The sequence below is a fragment of the Pelophylax lessonae genome, assembly GCF_965119305.1.
Source record: "Pelophylax lessonae genome assembly, chromosome: 8".
Lineage (NCBI taxonomy): Eukaryota > Metazoa > Chordata > Amphibia > Anura > Ranidae > Pelophylax > Pelophylax lessonae.
The window spans coordinates 43,907,401-43,932,586 of record NC_138775.1 but is presented as its reverse complement, the minus strand read 5'-3'; the positions used below and the strand labels follow the sequence as shown (position 1 = coordinate 43,932,586).

Here is a 25,186-nt window from a genome sequence, read left to right as displayed (position 1 = left end):
TTTCCCATGCTGCTATGGGGAGTAGCATACATTGCGGATGCCTCCGCAGAGTCGGTGCACATGATGGCCAGGTCATCTGCCTTAACCAATTCGGCTAGGAGAGCCCTCTGGTTAAAAACTTGGCAAGGAGACGGGAGATCTAAAGCCAAGCTGTGTGGGATCCCATTTACAGGGGACCACCTATTTGGTCCAGGGTTAGATGCCATCCTAGATCAAACGGCAGATCCGAAGAAATCCTTTCCGGTAAAACAGGGGAAAAAGACGGGGTTCAAGAGAAGGTCTTATCCCCAAAATAATTTTTTGGCTCCAAGAAAATCTGAAGGGCAGAGGAAATCCTGGAGTCAAAAAGGAAAGGACCGTGGGGGGGGCTATTTTTCGTCCTCCTGAACAGCCCAGGAAGTCACAATGACAACCTCACCACAGTGGGAGGAAGACTGGGGGCTTTTCTCCCACGGTGGGAGGAGATCACCTCCAGCCCCTTTATCCTGCAGATCATAAGACGGGGTTATCAGCTGGAGTTCTCAAGCCCCCCTCCTGCCAGAATGTTAATTACCCATCCTGCCAAAATGCGAAAAGAAGGCCATGGCTATATTCTCCTCCCTCAAGGACCTAAAAAAAACAGAAGGTCATCAGGAGGGTTTCACCAGGGGAAGTGGGAGAAGGGTTTTACTCCCACATTTTCGTGGTAGTAAAGCCCTCAGGCAGTTACAGGTTGATCCTAAAACCCCTGAATCGTTCAATCAGATACAGGAAGTTCAGGATGGACTCTTATCTATTCGATAAGGGCTATCCTCCCCCCACAGTGTTATATGGCGTCAATAGACCTCAAGGATGCCTACCTGCACATTCCCATCGCAGAGAAAAGCCAAAAGTTCCTGAGGTTAGCTGTAAGAACAAGGGAGGACATTCGGCACTGGCAATTTTAAGCCCTCCCATTCGGCCTCTCCTCTTCCCCCCCGTATAGTCACCAAGGTCATAGCAGAGACCTTGGCATTTATGTTGTCGGGTTGTCGGTCATTGCGTACTTAGACGACCTGCTACTGTTCGCTCACTCCCAAGAACAATTGTCCAGGGACCTCCAAGATGCAACACGGATTCTGGAAAGTCTGGGCTGGCTACTGAATCTAGAAAAATCCTCCCTAGTACCAACACAAAGGATATTGTTCTTGGGTTACGAGAGACTCCACGGTCCAAAAGATCTTCCTACCTCTGGACAAGAAACAGAAGATAAACAAAGCGGTAGGGCAGTTACAAACCAACCAAGCAATCTCAGTCGGACAGTCCATGTCTATACTGGGGTTACTAACAGCCGCCATCCCAGCAGTTCAGTGGGCAGGTCTGCATTTTCGTCCCTTGCAGCTATTCATTCTGGAAGCTTGGGACTGCAGCCAGGACTCTCTGGATACTTTAATCCACATCCCAATCGGAGTAAAAAGATCTCTGTGGTGGTGGAGAAAAGACGTAAATCTATGGCAGGGTCTCTGTTGGGTTCAGATAGCTTCCACCATTATTACCACGGATGCAAGCGGCACAGGCTGGGGAGCCCATCTAGGATCCAAGCTAGCTCAGGGGGCTTGGGGACCGGAGTAAGCGAAACAATCCTCCAACTGGAGGGAATTGAGGGCAGTAGAGCTGGCCCTCAGAGCCTTCCAGGAAGACTTGCAGGGACGCCGAATCCAGGTTCGGTCAGACAATGCCACAGTGGTTGCATATGTAAACCGACGGGGGAAACAGGAGCAATCTCCTATGGGGTTTGGCAAAAAGGATCTTTCAATGGGCCGAAGTCAAAGTTCTCTCTCTTTCGGCAGTTTATCTCAAGGGAGAGTTAAACAAACTAGCCAACTTTCTCAGCAGGAAAATTGTAAGAGAAGGCGACTGGACACTAAATCAGGAGGCGTTCAATGGGATTACCCAGAGATGGGGAATACCAAACATCAACCATCGACCTATTTGCCTCACGGCAGAACACAGACACCTCAATTCTTTTCCCTGAACAGATGGGACGGAGCTCTAGGAATGGATGCTCTGGCTCAATCTTTGATTTTCCCCAAATCTTATGTCTTCCCTCCGCCGGTGCGAATACCAGCGGTCCTGAGGAAGTTTCAAGAGGAAAGTACGACGCTAATCCTTATAGCGCCGAGCTGGCCAAGGAGGCCGTGGTTCTCGACCCTAAAACACTTAGCGGTAGAACCCCCCTGGTTATTACCAGTGAGAGAAGATCTCCTCTATCAGGGCCCAGTACTCTGTCCTCAGGCACAACGTTGGAGCCTTGCAGCCTGGCTTCTGAAGAAGAACTGTTAAGGAGCAAGGGTTTCTCAGGCCAACTGGTGCTAGCTCTGCTAGGAAGCAGAAAGAAAGACGCAGAGCATTTACCTAAAAACCTGGAGGTTTTTCAGAGGTTGGTGCAAAGCAAGCTCTTTAGACACAGGAAGCACAGTGTCAGTACTCAAGTTTCTGCAAGAGGGGGCAAACAAGGGGTTAGCCATCAGCACCCTGAAAAGCCAAGTGTCAGCCATTAGCGTGTTCTAGAAACTCCCTTAGCAAAGGATCCCTGGGTGATCCGTTTCTTTAAGGCTTTGAATAGACAAAGACCAGCAGGACGTCTCCCATTTCCAATGTGGGATATATCCTTAGTTTTGCAGGCTCTCATTAAAGAACCACTTGAGCCATTGGAGTTTTGTTCGGTGAAAACCTTAACCTTCAAGACAGGTTTTTTGTTTTTTTTTTTTTTTTTTTTTTTGTGGCAATCACTACCGCCAGACGGGTAAGTCAGCTAGAGGCCCTTTCAGTTAAAGCACCTTTCTTACAAATTTTTTTTAAGACCGATCCAGCATTTCTTCCCAAGGTGGTCTCAAAGTTCCATAGAGACCAGGAGATAGTACTACCAACGTTTTTGTTCAGATCCTGTGAGGGAACAGGAAATAAATTTTCACAAATTTAGATGTCAGAAGATGTGTTCTGCAATACTTAAACAGCACGAAGGAGTTCAGGAAGTCGGATTCCTTTTTTGTTTTATTTACTGGTTCAAAGAAAGGTACCAAGGCGTCCAGACGCTCAATAGCCAGATGGCTAAGGCTAGCCATTAGTGAGACTTATAGGCTTTCCAGAGAGGAGATTCCTATGGGTATCAGGGCACATTCTACTAGGGCAATGGCGGCCTCTCAGGCGGAAAGAGCTGGAGCTACCCCGGAGCAGATCTGTCGGGCAGCAACCTGGTCCAGCTACACAACCTTCTCCAGACACTATAGACTGGACCTACTATCTGCTAAGGATCAGGCTTTTTGGCGAAAAGTCCTGCAGGCGGTAGTCCCACCCTGAAAGTTAAGTACTCGCTTATCCTCTCAGAAGTGCCCGTCCTGAAAGACGACAAGGGAAAATGAAAGTTACTTACTGGTAACGTCTTTTCCAGTAGTCTTTCAGGACAGCACTAATACCCACCCGAAGAAGGTCTGAATATAAGATGATGGAGGTTAGTATGATATATCTTTGTGTCTCCCCAGTGGCCTGAGGTACTCTTGAAGAACTGAGGCAGCCAGCTGGAAGGAGGCTTAAATCTATTTGATTGGGGCGATGTTTTCTATGAAGGGTGGAGCCAGGTTCTTTCAGAAGTGCCTGTCCTGAAAGATTACTGGAAAAGACGTTGCCAGTAAGTAACTTTAATTTTTAATTAATCTATTATTTTATTCGATATATTTAATTTTGATCCGTTAGAAGCCACTTATTGAGGCCTAATTTTTGATAATTTATTTGCATTTAATTTAAGGTGGCACTTGGACATAAGTGAAAAAAATTACACATTGGGAATTCAATTATCCACCAAATTCACTTGATTGTTATTAATTCAATAAGATTTAGGGCTTTTAATTTATTTATGAGAATTATTCACTGGAGAGCGCGGCTATTATATATTTATATATAATTTATTTATACTTGGCAGTATGCTGCAGCTGGGGGAGCATGACTGCTAGTTTCTTGTCCGTCATTGGCACCCCCTCTCTCTAGGCTCACGTTACGCACTTCCTCAACCTGGGAACCAACATCAGAGCATTCAAATTGTTGCGCATTCTCCAGCAGCATGTAACTGACACTATGATCAAATAATTCAGGTGACTCCTCGGTGCATGATGGTGGGGCTATGGAAGGAGTAGCTGTGGACAAGAAGCCTGTGGAATAGGCCGCTTTGGCAGCTGCAGTGGAAGGCAAACTAGTATGAGCCTGGATGACAGAGTATGAGGACAGCTTAGTTATCCCCTCCACCAACTCTTCTGCATGTTGTGGCTTAATGACACGGCCAGCACTGGAAAAAAAAGGGTCAAGTGTGCCCTGCCTGTAGAGGATGCACCATGTCTGTGACCACCACTTTTCACTGTGGGCACAGAGGCTGTTTGCCCTCTTTTAGTGGCCTGTGAGCGTCTGCCTCTCATTGTTGGCCTTTCAGACATTATGGGGATTTTTTGGGAAGATTTGTATAATGTTTTATTATAGATCGTGGAATGGAAATATGGTGCTTGGGTGCAATACTTATGTGCTTTGCGCACTATAAACAATTTTATTATAGTGTGTGTTATTTAACAAAAAAAAAAAAATATATATATAAATAAAGCCAAAATAAACACTGCTGACGCAGAAGGAAAAGAACCTGCGATGCAGAAGGGGGGACAGCAATTATGCCCTAAATATTATTTGTGCTGCTGCACCACAAAAAGAATGATAAAATGACTGCTTACACAAAAGGAACAACACCTGCGTCGCAGAAGGGGGGGCAGCAATTATGCCCTAAATATTAGTGCTGCTGCGACACAAATTTTTCTCAGGTCGCCTTTCAGGACAGCACCTGGAGAGAGCGCAGCTCCACCCAATCCACAGGAAACACTGCAAATAAAAACTCCTCCTCTTCCACCATGCCTCAGTCATTTGTGTTTCCTCCGCCATGGTGGAAGCATTGCAGGAGCGATGTGGAAGGGCTGCACTCTCTCCAGGGGGAGAGAGGGATTTGTTGCCCATTTTTTGTTTGCTGTTTCAGAGACCATCCCAGCTCCCCTCCCTGGAGTGTCAAAGGGGGTATGCTCCGGAGCCATCTCACCTCGTTCGCTCAGGGGAGCTGAAACCCATCGGAGGTCCGGTCCGGGTGTCAGAGGTCCGCGCTTCGGCCGGTCGGCAGGCGGGGAGTCGCTTTTGGCATTCAAATCTCCCGCACTTTCGGACTCTGATCCCGGGGACGCGCGGCGTCACTTCCGGTGGACGGGACTTTCGGTGGGGGCGTGGCGGCGATAGCTCCAACCGCACTGCATGCAGGGGTCAGAGGCAGGTCGCAAGGTCGGCGCTTCTGGTCCACAGAGGAGGACGCGGGAAGCGGTATTTAAATCGGAGAGATCTGCCAGCAAGCTGCGCTTTCAAACAAGCATGGAGGCAAGGTCTGCAGCAACGGTGGAAGCAGGCACCGCCAGCGCCGGCCAAGCTCAGGTAGGAGAGGTGCAGTGGTGCCTCTTTTTCTTTACCATGTGAGCTTTTATTTTGGGGTTTTCTTCCTTCCCTCCTTTGGAGCCTGCCCTGTAGACTGAGTAACTGTTCCCAGCCTGACAGGATATGTATGCATCTGGGAGTCTTTCTTCTGATCCTTTTTTTGGTGTGGGTCACTGTTTCTCCCTTGCAAAAAATCACTAGGTGGTGGTTTTTATTAGTGGTTATTGGGGTTTCATGGTGGCTTTTTCTTTACTAGGTTAAAGCCACAGTGAAGACAAGAGCCCCAGCATCAAGGAAATGCCCTTAATGCAAAAATCCACTCAGAGATTCCTGGGTGAAGCCACTTTGTAAATCCTGTATTGCTGATCTGGTGAAGGAAGAGTCTAGTCAGCAGAATAGTGACTTCATATCCTCATTCAAGGAACTCACAGACACCCTGTCCTTAGTTTGTTCCCTGTTATCCAGGACGCCACAAGTTCTATCAGATTCCCAACAAACGGGTGGAACATCTTCCCAGCCGTCTACTTCTAAGTCTGCAGTGTCAAGTGATTCAGAAGATGAGGGGGAGAGTGCTCTCTGTTCCCTCAGGGATTCAGAGGAGGAAGAAAAGGAAGAGGTGGCTAGATCTTCCAGATACAAATTATCCTTGGAAGAAGTTGATGATTTGCTGAAGGCGATTCACACCACGTTAGAAATCGCAGAAGAAAAGTTGCAAGTTTCACTTCATGACAAAATGTACCAAGGCCTAGAACAGACAAAACACAGGGTTTTTCCTGTTCATAAAGTCCTTACGGAATCTATTGAAAAAGAGTGGAAGGACCCAGAGAGGGCCCCTTTTTTCTCTAAATCCCTAAGAAGGAGATTTCCGTTTGAAGAGGATACGGCGCATCTATGGAACAAGAAGCCCAGAGTGGATGCTGCTTTTTCTCAGGTGTCTCGCCGCACGGATTTGGCGTTCGAAGACATGGGTGTTCTGAAAGACGCCATGGATAAAAGGGCAGATTCTCTCCTTAAAAAGGCTTGGGATTCCTCTACGTCCAGCCTTAAGCCGGCCATGGCCTCCACTGTGGTAGCCAGAAATCTTGAGTGCTGGCTCGAACAACTTAAAGGGCATGTGGAGGCTGGAACAGCAAGGAAAGATCTCCTGGATTCGTTTCCGCTGCTCCTAAAGGCAGTAAAGTATATGGCCGATGCTTCTGCTGAATCCATTAAAATGTCCGCCAGGTCAGCAGCCCTTGTCAACTCTGCCAGGAGGGCGGTCTGGTTGAAAACCTGGTCAGGTGATTCAGCTTCTAAGGTGAAACTCTGTAGTTTACCTTTTGCCGGTGACTTGCTTTTTGGGCCAGAATTGGAAGCAATCCTTGACAGGACGGCGGATAAGAAGGCCTTTCCGTCAAAAAAGAGATCGCCTCCTAAAAAAAGATTTCGTTCTGTTCAGCAAACCAACAGAGGTCGTGAACAAGATCAGAGATCAAGATGGGCCTCCCAAAAAGGCAAAGGGAAAGGTGGAGTCCTCTTCAGACCACCTGACCAGGCCAATAAAAGCAAGTGACAACAGTCTTCCAGTGGGAGGAAGACTGTTATGGTCCCTCCCACGTTGGGAAGAGGTATCCGCAAGCCCCTTTGTGAGGAATATAGTGGCTCAAGGATAGACTGGAATTTTCAGAGACACCTCCAAGCAGATTCCATGTTACTCCCCTTCTAAGGGACCCGAAAGAGGCTTCCTCAATGATGTCTCTTTTACAAGAGCTTATTCAACAGGAAGTGATTATCCAAGTCCCCGAGGGGCAACAAGGCTGTGGGTTTTATTCTCAAATCTTTCTAGTGAAAAAACCCTCAGGCAAGTACCGAATGATCCTAAATTTAAAGATCCTGAACAGATCAATTCGGTACAAGCACTTCAGGATGGACACCATCTATTCAGTGACCAAACTGTTGTCCCCAAACTGTTTCATGGCATCCTTAGATCTGAGGGACGCTTACCTGCACATCCCAATAAATCAGGAGTGTCAGAAATTCCTAAGGCTGGCGGTCAATCTGGGGGAATCGGTCTGGCATCTACAATTCAGGGCCCTCCCCTTTGGCCTCTCATCTTCTCCAAGGGTGTTTACCAAGGTAATGGCGGATGCCCTAGAGCCGTTAAGGCTGAGGGGTATTTCAATTGTCCCTTACCTGGACGATCTGCTAATTTTTGCAGAGTCCAAGAGCCAGGCATTGGTACACCTTCAGGAGACTCAGGACCACCTAGAAAGTCTGGGGTGGCTCATGAATTTGGAGAAGTCCAGCTTGATTCCATCTCAGCAGATAAAATTTCTGGGATACAGAATAGATTCGGTCCTCCAGAAGGTGTTTCTACCTCAAGAAAAGATCAAGAGAACTCAGAACGCAGTTGCTCGATTACAAACCAATCATCAGGTTACTGTTAGGTCGGCCATGGCAGCTCTGGGCTTGCTCACAGCCGCTATCCCTGCAGTACAGTGGGCAAGGCTGCATTCCCGTCTTCTCCAGAGAGACATTCTGCAGAATTGGTCATACCCGGAATATCTGGAGAAATCAATCAGAATCGCCACAAAAGCAAAAAGATCTCTGTGGTGGTGGAGAAATTCCAGAACTCTGGAGGAAGGTCTGCAATGGACTTTCCAGACGAGCAAACGTCTGACCACGGATGCCAGTTCGTGGGGCTGGGGAGCCCACTTGGAAGGTCGGACAATGCAAGGAACATGGTCCAAGGCAGAGTCCAGGAAATCATCCAACTGGCGGGAGTTGAAAGCCATCCTTCTGGGTCTTTGGTCCTTTCAACAGACAGTCAAGGGCCATCATGTGCAAGTTCTGTCGGACAACATGACAGCGCACAAGAAGGAGGCACAAGAAGCAGACAACTGTCAGACCTGGCAATACAGCTACTCTCCTGGGCGGAGAAAAATCTAGCCTCTTTGACAGCGGTGCATCTGAAGGGGTCACAAAACCTTCTAGCAGATCTGCTGAGCAGGAAAAAGGTGTTGGAATCAGAATGGAGTCTGATCCAAGAAGTATTTTCGCAGATTGTGGAAGTTTGGGGTCTTCCCCAAATAGATTTGTTCGCTTGTCAACAGAACACCAAAGTCCAAAGATTCTTTTCCCTACACAGGGAGGATCAGGATTGGGGCTTGGATGCTCTAGCTTATCCATGGGACTTCCATCTGTCTTACGCATTCCCTCCATTCCAGCTGATTCCGTTGGTTCTCAAAAAATTCAGAGAAGAAAAGACCAACTTGATTCTGATCACACCTTATTGGCCAAAGAGACCTTGGTTCGCTCTCCTGCTGAATCTTGCCTCAGAACCTCCCTGGAGACTTCCGTACAGGAGAGATCTTTTGACACAGGGGAACCTAATGTTTCCAGAACTGGACCGCTTACAACTGACAGCGTGGTTACTGAGGAAGACCTCTTAAGAGCCAGAGGCCTGTCAGAAAAAGTGATCTCCACCCTTCTCTCCAGCAGGAAGAAGGTGACTAGGGATATTTACTTAAAAGTCTGGAGAAAATATAACTTCTGGTGTTCCAGCAAAAATTTTGAATTAAAAAATTTAGTTTCAGTGCTTGAGTTCCTCCATGAGGGAATGGAGAAAGGACTAGCAGCGAGCACTCTAAAAACGCAAGTTGCAGCACTTTCAGGTTTTTTCGAAAAAACTTTGTCCCAAGAGACTCTAATCATTCGATTTTTCAAGGCATTAGCCCGCAATAGGCCAATAGCCCTTAAGGTATTTCCCAAATGGGATTTGACCATTGTGTTACAAGGTTTGACTAAGTTTCCCTTTGAACCTTTAAAAGAGGCTTCTCTGAAGAATTTAGTTTTGAAGACTATCTTTTTGATAGCAATAACCTCGGCCAGAAGGATCAGTGAGATCCAGGCCCTCTCAGTTTCAGACCCTTTTTTGACAATTTTTGCAGATCGAGTAGTCCTAAGAATGGACCCAGCCTTTCTTCCAAAGATTGCTTCATCTTTTCATAGATCACAAGAAATTGTCTTACCAACCTTCTCAACTCCTAGTAATACTCGGGAAGAATCCTTTCATACCTTGGACGTGAGGAGATGCTTGCTTCAGTTCCTCCTGGTAACTAAGGAATTTAGAAAGACAAATGCATTATTTGTCATCTTCTCAGGGTCCCGTATAGGAGAAAAAGCATCAAAGAGCACTTTAGGCAAATGGCTCAGATGGGCAATTGAACAGGCTTATGTAGCTCAAGGAGAAGAACCTCCAGAAGGCATCTTGGCGCATTCTACAAGGTCTGTGGCAACCTTATGGGCTGAAAGGGCCGGTGCTTCGCCTGATCAGATCTGCAAGGCAGCTACCTGGTCCAGCTATTCAACCTTTATTAGACACTACAGGTTGGATTTGTTGTCAGCTCAGGATCAAGCCTTTGGCAGAAAGGTTCTGCAGGCAGTGGTCCCACCCTAAGTGTAAGTTACTCGCTTATCCTCTCCAGGTGCTGTCCTGAAAGGCGACCTGAGAAAACCTTAGTTACTTACCGGTGACGGTATTTCTAAGAGCCTTTCAGGACAGCAGCAGCTACCCCCCCTTGGTTTTGTTTATAATATAATTTGTAAATGTTTAACCTGTGGTAGTTTGTTTTCCAGCATGTCGGAGGCTACTCTATGACTGAGGCATGGTGGAAGAGGAGGAGTTTTTATTTGCAGTGTTTCCTGTGGATTGGGTGGAGCTGCGCTCTCTCCAGGTGCTGTCCTGTAAGGCTCTTAGAAATACCGTCACTGGTAAGTAACTAAGGTTTTTTTTATTTATTTTTTTTATCACTACTGACTCAGAAGGAATAGCACCTGCAACACAGAAGGGGGAGTACTAAATAATGCAGCAACAGAACCTGATGATGCAAAAAAAAAAAATGGGATCAGTGGGGTGACAGACGTGTTGTGTTGTATATACACCAACACTTCAGTGGCACCACTACACTTTTGTTACACAAGACTGTCCCCCTTTTGTTACACTGTTGGTTCCCCATGTCTCCAGATATTATCTGACTGCCTAGATCTCTCAAGTGATCGTGTTTCACGCCTCATCTCATCCAAAGTTCCCTTATGGGTGTTTTTGGAGCTCCCTAACTGCGCTCCTCTTTCTGTACAGGCTCTTTTTTATGGCTTCCACATAAACTACGTACTGCTGCCTTTTAAGCCCATTCTTGCAACAAAGCTTGGAACTATGTGATTTAGGGCCGGTTCACCCTGCAAATCCCCTGTATCGCACCCGACTCGCAGGCAGTTCACATTGCCATAAGCAAACTGCTGGTAGTGTCAGTTCAAAGTTAATCACACCCCCAGATTAGTTTGCATATCGCAGTGCGTACTGTCAATTCGGACAGGAATCCGATCACATAGGTGTGAACTGAACACCCATGCAATCTGATTCTGGTGAGCACCAAAAAAAGGTCCTGCACGACTTTGTTCAAATGCAATGCGAATTCAGCCATACGATCTTTATATATCTGAATTCGGTATCGCACAGACATCGCATGTAACTTGCAGTGCGGTGTGAATCACATGTAATGTCTGACATCGCTATAGTGTGAACCGGCACTTAGTAAGGTACTGGAGCTCCCTCATGTCTCCCTTTTCTACCCTTGCTGCCTATTACCAACAACCCCTTGTTTCCCCCTGATATTGACCAGCTCCAAATGTTCACTTGGTGGCCTTCCCGTGGCCTTACATATGTGCGACATTTTTTGACTGCTCTGTCCCCACCAACATGAATCTCATCTGAGCAAGGCTTTGTCTTCAGTTGCTAAATATTCATTTAATACTGCCACCTTAGACACGGAGCATAAAGTGTTGTTGCGGTGGTATTGGGTTCCACCCCGTATCGCCCATACTAACCCGACCTCTAATGATCGCTGTTTTTTGGTGTGTGGCCATCGGGGGGAGGGGATGTTTTGTCTACCTGGTGGACCTGCCCTCAACCTGGGCTTTTGGTCCCGACTGTTTCCTCTGCTGTATTTCTTGTTCCACCTCAATATCTGAAAGGAGGCTAAATTTGCTTTGCTGCATTGTCCCATCCCTGGCTTATTTGGTCGTCACAAAAACTGCCATCTTTTTTTTTTCTTCATAGCAGCCAAAAGGACGATTGCTCAGGCCTGGAAGAAACCTACAGTCCCATTCTAGGGAGTGAGACATCGTTTGATGGCCATGATGCCTAATGAACGAATGTCTAGTATCCTTTGCGACTCGCACGCTAAGTTCTTAAAAATTTGGGAACCGTAGTTAACGTATGCCTTCCCTAATCTCTCCCCTGACAAGCGTGGGTCAACTTAACAGGTGTCTCAGGCGATCCCGGGTCCTTACATTCCCTTTCTCCCCTTCACTTCGCTTTAATCTTTCTTTCCTGTCTTTGCTCTTTGTTTCCTCTCCTTTGATGGGTTTGTTAGCCCTCTTTAGTTGTCCAGGACTACCCACAGGGGGTCTTTTGACCATACCTCCTGGCTACTTTGGCAAAATGTGGGGGTTTTCCCCAAAATACATATGTAATGTTTTAAGTTTTTAATGTGATTATTTGAGAAGGTGACGCTCCCTCCTTCGTTTTTTACTGTGAGTGTGAATATGTTTTCATGTCGCCAGTCATAGCCCCTGTGTGGGTGGGCTAGGTGCTTATAGATATAGATGGAACCCCTTAGACCACACATGTCAAACACAAGGCCCGCGGGCTGAATATGGCCCCCCAGGCCTTGTCAAGTGGCCCTCGTAACCTATTTTGAAGCCGGAACATGGTGAAATCTCCATTCCACCACCTCCAGCTCTGGCCCTCCACTTCCTGCTGTCACTTTCAAGCACAGCGGCTCCCGGAAGTAACAGATCGCTGCACACACTCATGACAGGGACAGATCTCGGGAATCTGAGTGAATGAGTAACCGCTTTGCAAGGCGAGGCAGAGCCGCCTACACAGGTAGGTACTAGAGCCAGGCCAGGTAGGAGAGAGAAATGCGAGAAAACTTTGGGGGAGTGGGTTGCACGGTGTGCATAGTGCACCCCTAAACCCTGCACTTTGTACATAATGCACTACTAAACCCTGCACTCTGTACATAATGCACTCCTAAACTCTGCACTCTGTACACAATGCACTCCTGAACTCTGCACTCTGTACATAATGCACTCCTAAACCCTGCACTCTGTACATAATGCACTCCTGAACTCTGTACATAATGCACTCCTGAACTCTGCACTCTGTACATAATGCACTCCTGAACCCTGCACTCTGTACATAATGCACTCCTGAACCCTGCACTCTGTACATAATGCACTCCTGAACCCTGCACTCTGCACTCCTGAACCCTGCACTCTATATGTAGCGCACCCCAGCTTCAACTGGCCCTATGAGGGCAATCATACTGCTTATGCGGCCCTTTGATGAAATTGAGTTTGACACCCCTCCCTTAGACAATCAGGTCTCACACCTTGTTTCTTGTGAACCTTGAACTCTTTGCGTCTCCAAGGAGCTTCCTATTTCCGCCATGCCTTTGCACTTTCTGTTTGCCAAAATATTGTGCTCTCTACAGCCAATATCTTGCTCCTTTTGCGTACCTGTAGCTGTTTTTATCTTCCCTACCATACATTACCGACCTTTTGGCTTGTTCCTTGACTATGCTTTTACTTGATCCTAACCTACAACCACATGTTATGAACCTTTTGGCTTGTTTACAGACTATGCTTTTGCTTGATCTATACGTGCTACAGTCAGGTCCATCAATATTGGGACATCAACACAATTCTAATCTTTTTGGCTCTATACACCACCACAATGGATTTGAAATGAAACAAACAATATGTGCTTTAACTGCAGACTTTCAGCTTTAGTTTTGAGGGTATTTACATCCAAATCGGGTGAATGGTGTAGGAATTATAACAGTTTGTATTTGTGCCTCCCACTTTTTAAGGGACCAAAAGAAATGGGACAATTGGCTGCTCAGCTGTTCCATGACAAGCTGTGTGTTGTTCCCTCATTATCCCATTTACAAGGAGCAGATAAAAGGTCCAGAGTTAATTTCCATTGTGCTATTTGCATTTGGAATCTGTTGCTGTCATCTCTCAATATGAGATCCAAAGAGCTGTCACTATCAGTGAAGCATGCCATCGTTAGGCTAAAAAAACTAAACCAACCCATCAGAGAGATATCAAAACATTAGGTGTGGCCAAATCAACTGTTTGGAACATCCTTAACAAGAGAGAACGCACCGGGGAGCTCAGCAACACCAAAAGACACAGAAGACCACGGAAAACAACTGTGGTGGATGACCGAAGAATTCTTTCCCTGATGAAGAAAACACTCTTCACAACAGTTGGCCAGATCAATAAAATTCTTCAGGAGGTATGTGTGTCAAAGTCAACAGTGAATACAGAGGGTTCACCGCAAGATGTAAACCATTGGTGAGCCCCAAAAACTGGAAGGCCAGATTAGAGTTTGCCAAACAACATCTAAAAAGCCTTCACAGTTCTGGAACAACATCCTATGGACAGATGAGACCAAGACCAACTTGTACCAGAGTGATGGGAAGAGAAGAGTATGGAGAAGGAAAGGAACTGCTCATGATCCAAAGCATACCACCTCATCAGTGAAGCGAGGTGGTGGTAGTGTCATGGCGTGGGCATGTATGGCTGCCAATGGAACTGGTTCTCTTGTATTTATTGATGTGACTGCTGCCAAAAGCAGCAGGATGAGTTCTGAAGTGTTTCGGGCAATATTATCTGCTCATATTCAGCCAAATGCTTCAGAACTCATTGGACGGCGCTTCACAGTGCAGATGGACAATGACCCGAAGCATACTGCGAAAGCAACCAAAGAGTTTTTTTTAAGGGAAAGAAGTGGAATGTTCTGCAATGGCCAAGTCAATCACCTGACCTTCATCCGATTGAGCATGCATTTCACTTGCTGAATACAAAACTGAAGGGAAAATGCTACAAGAACAAGCAGGAACTGAAGACAGTTGCAGTCGAGGCCTGGCAGAGCATCCCCAGGGATGAAACCCAGCGTCTGGTGATGTCTATGCATTCCAGACTTCAGGCTGTAATTTACTGCAAAGGATTTGCAACCAAATATTAAAAAGTGAAGGTTTGATCTATGATTATTAATCTGTCCCATTACTTTTGGTCCCTTAAAAAAGTGGGAGGCACATTATACAAACTGTAATTCCTACGCCTGATTTGGATGTAAATACCTTCAAATTAAAGCTGAAAATCTGCAGTTAAAGCACGTCTTGTTTGTTTCATTTCAAATCCATTGTGGTGGTGTATAGAGCCAAAAAGATTAGAATTGTGTCGATGTCCCAATATTTATGGACCTGACTGTATATCTTCTACTGGACCATGCCTTGCTCATCTCCTAGAGAGGTGATCCTAAGGACCACGACCTGGTACTAGCACGCAGCAAAACCCATCTTCATCAGGACTGGTGAATACTTGTTAGTGCTTAGACCCTGCGCCTGCGTCATCTGCCAGGGTGATCTGCTCATGCACTAATCCTGCTAGTCTATGGGACCTTCTCTACTGTTATAGCTACTGGTCTCTGAACATGACCCTGACAATAGGGTGTGTATGAGGGTGACAGGGGATGCTTTAAAAAAATGTAATTTTTATTATATTTTTATAACCCAGCTGTGGGCTTAATTTAACCATTTTTGTCTACAATGCCATTTATAAATGTACCTTGGCAGACAAGTGGTTAATGTGCCTACATGTTTGACCTCTCTGATTTCCAACAATGGCCTTTAGAGGACTGTCCAATATATTGCTGCCATTAACATAGGGGAGGTCTGCTTATGGGGTTAGGCTAGCCATACACTAGTAGCTTTTCAAATTAAAATTTGTTACAAAATTTAGCTGTCTCCTCTTTCGCTGGTAAGACCTAGAATGGTGTGTTTGCTGGTGGCTCATTGGTGTCATGCAGTCTGAGTATTTAAATGATTGCTAAAACTGCAAATATTATCCTTTTCCCATTTCAGGCAATTCTCCAAGAACTTGGGTACTCACATTAGCTTTCTTCTTTCAGGGCACTCAGCGACGAGTTTTCTCTTAAAAACCATGGTGTCTTTATACATTCTCTCAATGCACTGGGTACAGATGAGCAAATCGCCAAGTGGGTGCCACTTGCCAACAACTATCAAATCTTAGGAACCTACGCTCAGACTGAGCTGGGACATGGTATGTTATTACAGATTAATTACTTGCGTAATGTTTTATTATAATAATTCTGTATTTTGTGTCTGTGGAAAAATACCTAGCACTTTATCACCATCTATAGTGATTTGTAAGATCTAAATCTGACCACCATCTATAGTGATTTGTAAGATCTAAATCTGACCATACACAGAGCGCTAATGGTCTGTCTGTAAAGAAATAGTTAGATGCACGGCTAACACCCCCTCCTCCGCTCAACATGTACATCTGTTGTGCAGTATACACACTATATTACCAAAAGTGTTGGAACGCTTGCCTTTACTCGCACATACATTTTAATGGCATCCCAGTCTTAGTCCGTAGGATTCAATATTGAGTTGGCCCACCATTTGCAGCTTTAATCGCTTCAGCTCTTCTGGGAAGGCTGGGATGCATTGTGAACATAGGTCGGCCACTTTGCATTTTCTGAATAAATGCAAAGCATTCTCTGATTGGACAAAGTAGAAAGGTGGGGCAGTGACATAAAGCTAGACAAATGTAACTATTCTTCTTTTAAACCCATAGTAAAAATAACTGGCTGGGCCCCTAGGTGGTTAATGCCATAATGTGCTGGTATGTACCACATACTAGAACACTATGACAGACTGGGGGAAGCAGCCAGTCCTGCAACCAGTGAGACACAGAACAGCCCAAAATAATCACAAGCCAGGAAACTGATTACAGTAGAGCTAATGGCTAACGTTTACCTAGCAGGGTACTACTTTTTTGCCAAAATTGGTTGTATTGTGTACAATGTACAATTCTATCTATTGTATTATCACCTAAGTCGCTTTTAATTTATATAAAATATATACGAAATCAGAAATGCTGTATAAAAGTACTGTATATCTATAAACGTACTGTATATCTATTATAGTCTATCAGCACAGGGGGGAATGGGATCATGTCCAAAAAACTAAAGCTGGGCCAAACACAGGCTGAACACAAGAAAATGTAATCAATTCCTCTATCCTGTGTCTGATAGGATACAGTCACTGCTTGGTGTATAATTTTCCACCTGGCTCCCTTAAGAGTCGGTTCACACTATGGCGACACGACTTCGGGGGCGACTAGTGAAGTCGCTGTGCACCGCGACTTCGGCGCGACTTGCACGGACTTCACATAATGGAAGTCAATGCAAGTCGCTCCGACTTCGGTCAAAAGTAGTGCAGGAACCTTTTTCTAAGTTGGAGCGACTTGAGCAGCTCCTATTAGAACGCTTCCCATAGCACAGAATGGAGCACGATTTGTCAGGCGACTAAGTCGCCTGACAAGTCGCGGTAGTGTGAACCGGCAGTAAATGTATGTATGTTTGTTTGTTTATTTTTTTTATTTGGCTTTGGTCAAGCTGGTTGATTTATTCAGTGAAAACTTTGGTATGAACATAAAAAGCATATTTTTAGGACAAAAAGTGTTACTATAGATAAATATTATTATTTTTCTAGAAGTCTAAAATCCACAATTGAGGGGTGGGGGGAGGGAGGGTTACAAAGTATTTGCATGCCATCGCTTCCACCGTAATCCAAAAAATAATGGGTTTATTCCCAATTCTAAGATAATAAGCAGTGTCCAGCAAATCATTCTTTTTGTCTTTGAAATAAATGGCTCTAAAGTATTAGGCTGTATCTTTGCTGTAAACCAGCGGACACCAAGCCCAAGAATTTAGAAAAAAGTGGAGACTGCTGATCTCGTTGCAATCTCCATGACTGGTGGACTTCTTGGACGGTCAGGTGCAGAAATCTTCTCAGTTGATCATTTTAAAATTTTATGTTTTGTGAACTGATATTTGAAACTTTTTGATTTTCTGCCCTTTAAACAAAGAACTTTGACAGCTGTTAAGTTCAATATACAGGTCAACACCAGGTGCATTTATAGGGAATAAGGAAAGTGTTGTAAAGCGGATGAGTTAAAAACCAAAGATCCAAGTTCATTCACCTAGCTTGTTAATTTGTTTCAGGCACATTTCTTCGAGGTTTAGAAACCACTGCCACCTTTGATTCTACAACCCAGGAATTTATCATTGACACTCCAACCATTACAGCAACAAAATGGTGGCCAGGAGATTGTAAGTATACTCTTTATACTGTTTTGCTCCGGGCCTGTCTTTCTCATAAGTCGCCACAAGCAATGAAAAAAATAAAAATAAGCGCAGGGCCTCATGATCAGGTGTGCTGTGCATACTCAGCTGCAGGGGTTAATTAGTGGGGATCACTCAGAGGTCAGGGGTTTGGATTGGCCAGCAGGCAAGGGGGGGGGGGGTGGCTGTCTCGAGTAACTGTGGGCGGAGCAGAAAGTGAGACAGGTCGCAAGAAGAGTGAAAGAGAGAGAATCTGCCTTTTCCAGGTATCCCTTCTAATTTTTTATTTTTTTGCCCCCGGTCATTTTGTTTCCCCATGGGGGACGTGGATTCCATTTTTGGGCAGCTCCGGGCGGCCACTGCCACTCGGGGTAAGGCCTGGCTCCGACGCCAAGTTGCCGCTATAATGAGGGGTGAGCCCTCTGCGAGGGGGGGGGCCACAGCCTTCACCACACGCTCAGAGGTCACAGCCCCTGGAGCGGTTTAGCCCTTCAATGTCCCCCAGAGCTGTGCGCCAACAGGGAGCCCAGGCTTGGACCCTCCAGGCAAGCCAACACAGTATTCTCCTGCTGTTGTCGGCTCCCCGCCGTCGGCGGAGCTCTGGCAGGCGGAGACACTCTCCTCTGTCCCCAGGTCCGCCTGCTCGTTGCAGGAGTGCCGGATGTGCAGCTGCGCCTGCCTGTTTGTCTCCGGCTAGGAGGGCAGCTTGGCGGGTGAGAGAGACTTCGGCGGGCACCAGCCAGTCAAGTGGAGCTGCCGGCGGCCTTAGACTGCGCATGCAGGTGTCCCCTTCGTATGATGTCTCCGGAGGCAGAGCCCTGCAAGCAGGGAGGAAGACCCCCAGGACGTCTGGTGGTGGGTCGAGGTCTTCACTGCGCCGGGACAGGTCGGGCACGTGCCCGGGTCCTTGGGTGCCGCTCAACACTCTTCAGGACAGCAGTGAGGCATCATCCCCTGGCCGATCGGAGGGAGAACTAACCAGCTCGGAGGAAGGAGAAGGCTCGGGTCCATCGCCAGCAGTGGAGTCCAGATCGGCAGCTGAGGGGCACCTCTCTTGTCAGCCTTGTGAGTCCCTTAATGTGCTTGCTAAAAATGTTGCTGCAACTGCTGTGCAGGATTTGGGTTTGTGTGGGGTCAGGGAGTCCAGTGTTGGGGCCTACTGGCCCCTCTGTTTCTGATGGGGTGGACCAGCGGTCCGCTGCGTCTGGGGTGCAAGGCCTGCTTGACCTGTTTCCGGCTTAGTCGCTGGTGCAGTGTTAGGATGCGGGACCCGGGGCTGTTGCTATGCCTGTGGCGTCTGGGGGGTCCTCCCAGGGGGTGGGCCAGGTGGCTCCTCAGGCAGTTCCCTCTTAGGCTTCAACGGCGGGGGACAAGGTGGACGCCCTCGGGAATGGAGATAAGTTGGCGGAGGCAATCCATTTAGCGGATTCCGCGAAATGCGAGCTATACGTGTGCTTTGAGAGCCTGTTGGGGGCGCATCTCAAGACGGAGGTGCGGGAGAAGCTTTGGAAGGATGAGTAAATGGAGATATTCACGTTGCTCCCACTGGAAAAATGTAATTTAGACAGGTTAAAGCCGAAGGAATCAAAAGGAGGACGAGGAGAAGCATCGATTTCGGTTAATTCCGCAAACATTTAGCAACTGGTTGCAGGCGTTCGCTATCTTAGCTAGCGTGATTGGGGAGAAGCACCCAGATCACTGTTCAGTGCTTTTCTGCTATTTGGATGTCATCAGCGAGGCCCACAGGGTGTATGGGGGAGTCGCTTGGCTTTGTTACGATGAGCAGTTCTGTCAGCGGAAAGCTATCCGCCCAGCCTTGATGGGATCATAAGGACATCAGCTTATGGATGCATCTCATGACTTTGGCGTGGGCTTTTTGGTCCTTTTTTTCCAAGCAGGGCTGGTGGTCCGAACACCCGGGGATAGTCGGCCGCAAAGTGCAGGGGGTTCTGCTGGCAATTCAATGATGGAACGTGGGTGTCGCTACAGACACAAATGTTCGGATGTGGAGGTTCCTACCCCCTCTCCCGTTGCTTTAAACAGATCAAGGGTCGTTCCAGAGATACTGCGAACAAAAGGGAGAACACCAGTGAAAGTGGAAAGGATGCGGCCTTTCCTAAATGGGTATCCTGATTAGGTGGCTGCTCGGTTCTTGGAATCTGGCTTTTCTGAGGGTTTTGTTATCCCATGTTCATTGGCCTCAATCCCCCAATGGCTGATAATTTGCGTTTGACCAGGTTGCACCCCCAAGTAGTCTCAGGTAAGCTAGCCAAAGAGGTGGCTTTGGGGCGCATGGCTGGGCCTTTCATTCAACCCTCCATTGCTGAGCTTGTGGTGTCACCTTTGGGCCTGGTTCCCAAGAAGGAGCCCTTCAAGTTCCGTCTTATCCATCATCTGTCCTTCCCAAAAGGTGGTTCGGTCAATGATGCGATCGACCCGGGGGCTTGTGCGGTATCTTCCACCTCCTTTGATATATGGCCATTATTTTGGGTATGGCATTACAGGCGTGGCGCTCTCTTGGCCAAGACGGACATTGAGGCGTCCTTTCGGTTATTGCCGGTACCTCCACAGTGTTTTCACCGCTTGGGCTGTAGGGGGTTGGACTCCTTTTTATGTTGACGGCTGTTTGCCCATGGGTTGTTCAATCTGGTGTGCATTTTTTTGAAACATTCAGCTCTTTTGTTGAATGGGTGTTCAGGGATGTGTCGGGGGTCAATTCTATCATCCATTATTTGGACAATTTCTTGTGCGTGGGCCCCCCTCCATCCAACCTGTGCTGTATTTTTCTGGCCACAATCCAGCACATTTCTGAGCGTTGTGGCATCCCCTTGGCGGCGGATAAGACCGAGGGTCCTAAAGAGAACGTTAGTTATTTTTTTAGGGATCATTATTGATATGCTAGCCATGGAATGTCACTTGTCTGAGGACAAGCTGCACGCCCTTAAAGCGGATATCAGTCCGGCTGTCGGCAAAAGGAAAATACAGCTTCGGCAGCTGCAGTCTTTCCTGGGCAAGCTGAATTTCGCATGCCGCATTATGTCTATGGGTCGAATTTTCTGTCGCCGCTTGTCGGCTGCTACCTCGGGGGTTTAGTCGCCGCGTCACTTTATCACATTGAGTTTGGAACTTAGGGAGGATTTAAAGGTTTGGTAAATTTTCTTGGACTCCTTTTAATGGGCGTTTCCTCTGGCAACAGGGCCCTGTCAGCAACTTTGACATAAACCTATACACGGATGCAGCAGGTTCTGAGGGCTATGGTTTGTCTTTGGGGGGGGGGGGGGGGGTGGAGTGCGGAGCGATGGCCGGATGACTGACAGGAAGCGTGGTTCTTGCGGAACCTGGTGCTCTTGGAACTTTTTCCAGTGATTGTGGCAGTGGAGCTTTGCGGGGATTCCTTTCGTAACAGGAAGATTCGTTTTGAATTGTGACAACATGGGAGTAGTTCAGGTCGTCAATCGGCTTTTGGCTGCTTCACTTCCAGCTATTCGTTTGCTGCGTCCCCTTGTTCTGCATTGTTTACAGTTTTTAATGTGGTTTTTATACGCTGTACACTTGCCAGGGGTGACTAACACCTTGGCTGATTCGTTGTCTCATTTTTAGTTGGACAGGTTCCGAGAGTTGGCACCGGCTGCAGGTAAACATGGAGAGCCTTGTCCGCTGGAGCTGTGGCGAATTGCGTCGGGGTTGTCACTGGCTTGTTGAAGAACTCCTTGAGTGCATCCACTTGGTCAGCATATTCGAAGGTATGGCAGGACTGGTGGGATTTTTTAGCAAGCAGGGAGGCGGGCATGGTGAGTATGGACTTTCGCTCTTTTGTGTCGGTATCTGCCACCAATCGGAAGTTGGCGGGTTTGGCGTTCTTGTTCAAATTGACAGGTGCTCAGGATGTTACCGAAGACTTTGCAGTTCGGCAGTCATTGAAAGGTTACAGGAAGGGTTCCCGTAGTTTGGACAGGCACCGTCCAGTGTCGTTTGGTCTGCTTCAGGAGTTATGCCTTCAGGTGAGTTTTATATGTGCCTCGGAGTACGAGTCCCTTCTGTTCAAGAGGGCGTTGGTTCTGGCCTTTTATGGCGCCTTCAGGATCAGCGAGCTAGTGAGCTCATCGGGCGTGCGTAGCGGGTAGAGGTATGTATGTTCGTCTGTATCTAATCCAGGGATCTCCTACATGCCCGGTGGGGGTTGTGGGGGAATTTGAGCGTGTTCATCCTCATCGACCAGGGTCTTTTCTCATGCATCAGGATGGATCAGCGATGTCTAAATTTCAGTTTGTGACTTTTTTCAGGCGTTGTCTGTCAGCCCTGGGTCATGAGGCTCAGTTACTCCTCTCACTCTTTTTGTACCGGAGCAGCTACGGAGGCCGCGAGATGGGATTTAGAGGAGTCAGTCTTGAAGCGTATTGGGAGATGGGAATCTAACCACTTTCGGATATATGTACATCCGACTCCTGACTTGCTGTAAGTTTTCCTAATGGGTTGTTTGGTCTGGTCAGTTTGTGTTTTATGTTGTGGGTTTTTGTTTCTTTTATGCTATGTGCCTTTTGCTATTTCTTTACAGATGCTGCTAGTTGCCTGGTATCGATCCTGGGGAACTCTTTTGTGTTTTAGGGGGCCAAATGGGGAGAGGATCGCACCAATGGGCTACAGCTGGGTTTTCCTAGATCAGAAGCCGTAGTTGGGTGTTCCGGGCTTGCTCTGGCGTCAGGTTCTTCCAGAAGTGCACCGCTTTGCCTGGCTTGACAGGGCCCCAGACAAATTGGTGCTGCACGCGGTGGTAACGATTTAGGCGTCCGGTTTATGCGTCACCTCATACGTGACATTAAATTTGACTTCCTTAGATTGCGCACGACCTTACCGGACAAGATAGTGATTTGGTCAGAGATAGTCGGCCGTACTTCTTGGCATTTTGCGAGGTCGGTTGAGAAGCTGAACAAAGTAAGAATCAAGGTCAACAAGAAAGGGAGTCGTTTTGTTATGCGCAACGGTGACTTCGTGGTTTTGCACCAGGACCTGGAGGTTGATACCTGGCGCTACCTTTGTAGTGAAGGAGTTCACTTGAATGCGGTTGGGACAGATTTGTGGTCTCTGGGCATTCAGGATGGTATTCAAAGAGCACAGCGATTGTGAAGGGGCCCACAGGTGTAAGGTTTTACACCTGTGCGCTGTGGTGGTTGGGGTCTTTGAAAGCGTTAAGATTCTTGCAAAGTTCAGAGGGGGGTGACCCATCTAAGGTATGGAGCCCTCTAGTGGATCCCAGTTAATGGGGATTAACGGGAAAGTGGTACCAATTGAGGTATCACTGGTAAATGTGAGTTTGTCCCCGAGATGGTGTTGCGTGGCTGGGGACCGTTGAGTATTAACGCTGGTACACAATTCTAATTTGGTTTCGGTGCCTCCCAAGACTGGCAACCTGTTTATTACGGGTACTGATTTAGGTTTTGTTTCTGTTTTAACCACTAGCCGACCGCTCACGTTGCTGCTACTGCAGCAGAGCGGCTCGACTGGGTCCAGCGACATAGACCTATGTCGCTGGATTCCTCCCTCTCTCTGCAGCGCGCTACCGCTGTATTCAGACACAGAGGGAGTCGGGCCAGGGGAGGAGAGGCGGTGATCCCCGCCGCTCTTCCCCGATCGTCGGGGAAAGAGTGAGGAAATCCGCCGACTTGTGTAAACAAAGCAGGCGGATCTCCTCTGTGACAGGCAGGGACAGATCACAGGATTCAGCATAGCTGAACCTACGATCTGCGTCTGTGTCACACAACCCCCTCCCCCCACACACGTCAGTAAGCATGAGGCACACATTTAACCCCTTGATCATCAACAGTGTTAACCCCTTCCCTGCCAGTGTCATTATTACAGTAACAGTGCATATTTATAGTACTGATTACTGTAGTAATGTCACTGGTCCCCCCCAAAAGTGTAAAAAAGGTCAGTTAGGGGTCCGATCTGCCCATCGCAGTCCCGCAAAAAAATCGCAGATCGCCGCCATTACTAGTAAAAAAAAAAATAAACAATAGAAATGACAAATCTTTCCTGTAGTTGGTAAACGTGATAACTTTTGCGCAAACCAATCAAAATACACTTTTTTTTTTTTTTTTTTTTTTTTTTACCAAAAATATGTAGCAGAAAACAAATTGGCCTAAAATGTTAAAAAAATTTTGATTTTTGTACATTTTTTTGGGGAATGTTATATATCAGAATGGGAAAAATATATATATTTTTTTTTTCAAAATTGTCGCTCTTTTTTTCTAAAATTAAAAATCGCACAGGTGATCAAATACCACCAGAAGAAAGCTCTACTTGTGGGGAAAAAAAAGTACATAAATGTAATTTGGGTACAGCGTCGCATGACCGCGCAATTGTCCGTTAAAGTAACGCAATGCCGAATCGCAAAATATGGCCTGGTCAGGAATGGGGTAAAATCTTCCGGTCTTAAAGTGGTTAAAAATACGCTCATTGAGAATTTTTTTGTCAGACATGTAGCTAAATACATTTTGGCCTAAATATGACAAAAATTTAATATATTGGATATTTTTTAACTGTCAAAGTAGAAAATGTCAATTTTTTTTCGCTTTTTTTTTTTTTATTATCGTAAAAAATGAAAAGCGCACAGGTGATCAAATACCACCAAAAGAAAGCTCTGTTTGAGGGGGGAAAAAGGACATAAATTTCGTTTGGCTACAGGGTTGCATGACCGCGCAATTGTCAGTTAAATTTGCGCAGTGCCAAGTTGAAAAAAGTGGCCTGGACGTTAAGCAGGAAAATCCTCCGGGGCTAAAGTGGTTAAGAAATGTTTGTTGTTCAGTTGTAATAAATGGCCGACCCGGCCAAATTTCTTCCAGCCTGGTGTTATTTGTCCATGGTTAGGGTTTTTAGATAGCAGCTTGGTTAATATGGTGGGTATGCACCTGTAGTACCTTTTTTATCATGAAGGTTCTTGCTGAGCTACAAGATCCTGAGCTTGAGAAATGCGCTTCTAAAGTACTCATGTTCATGCACTTTTGTGCACATTTAGGACTCATTCATGTGGGCAGAAAAAATGCTGCCTTTAGATGTGTACAACAGATTTGCACAAATCTAAATGCAGCACTAAAGTAATCAATGAGCTCATACACACAACTGTGTCTACATACAAAATTGTGCGTTGTGTTTAGTCGCACACAAAAAAAAAACGTAGGACACTGCAGCAGGTTTTGCATGCATAGGTCTGAAACTTAAGATGCATATTTTACACAGAATCTTTTTAATGCACAAAGTATGCATCTAAATGCAGCTAAACACAGCGTTTTTTCTGCCGGTGCAAATTAAGCCCCTACAGTTTACTAGTGTGCCTGGCGTCATAACTGATCATATGTGCAGCACCAAGGCAACAGCAGATAAGACAGAAGCTAAGATGGCAGCTTCCTTGGCTGTAAAGGCTAGGATGGTTTAGTTCCGCTTTAAATAAATGGCTCTCCA

The 25,186-nt window shown here is 46.6% G+C and overlaps 2 protein-coding genes across 2 annotated transcripts in view; both read left to right on the top strand.

Annotated features, from left to right (window-relative positions):
* Positions 1 to 25,186, top strand: part of LOC309561237 (peroxisomal acyl-coenzyme A oxidase 2-like) — a 121,452-nt gene that overhangs the window by 42,491 nt on the left and 53,775 nt on the right. Inside the window, exons 3-4 of the mRNA XM_082265031.1 lie at positions 15,488 to 15,639; positions 17,612 to 17,719. Of these exons, the coding sequence (XP_082121157.1) occupies positions 15,488 to 15,639; positions 17,612 to 17,719 (260 nt within the window). The remainder of the gene's footprint in view (positions 1 to 15,487; positions 15,640 to 17,611; positions 17,720 to 25,186) is intronic.
* On the top strand, positions 6,017 to 7,015 carry LOC309561239 (lamina-associated polypeptide 2, isoforms alpha/zeta-like; the record flags this gene model as incomplete). The annotated part of the gene is made up of 1 exon (XM_082265033.1): positions 6,017 to 7,015. The coding sequence occupies exon 1, from the start codon at positions 6,197 to 6,199 to the stop codon at positions 7,013 to 7,015; it is 819 nt and encodes a 272-aa protein (XP_082121159.1). The 5' UTR covers positions 6,017 to 6,196.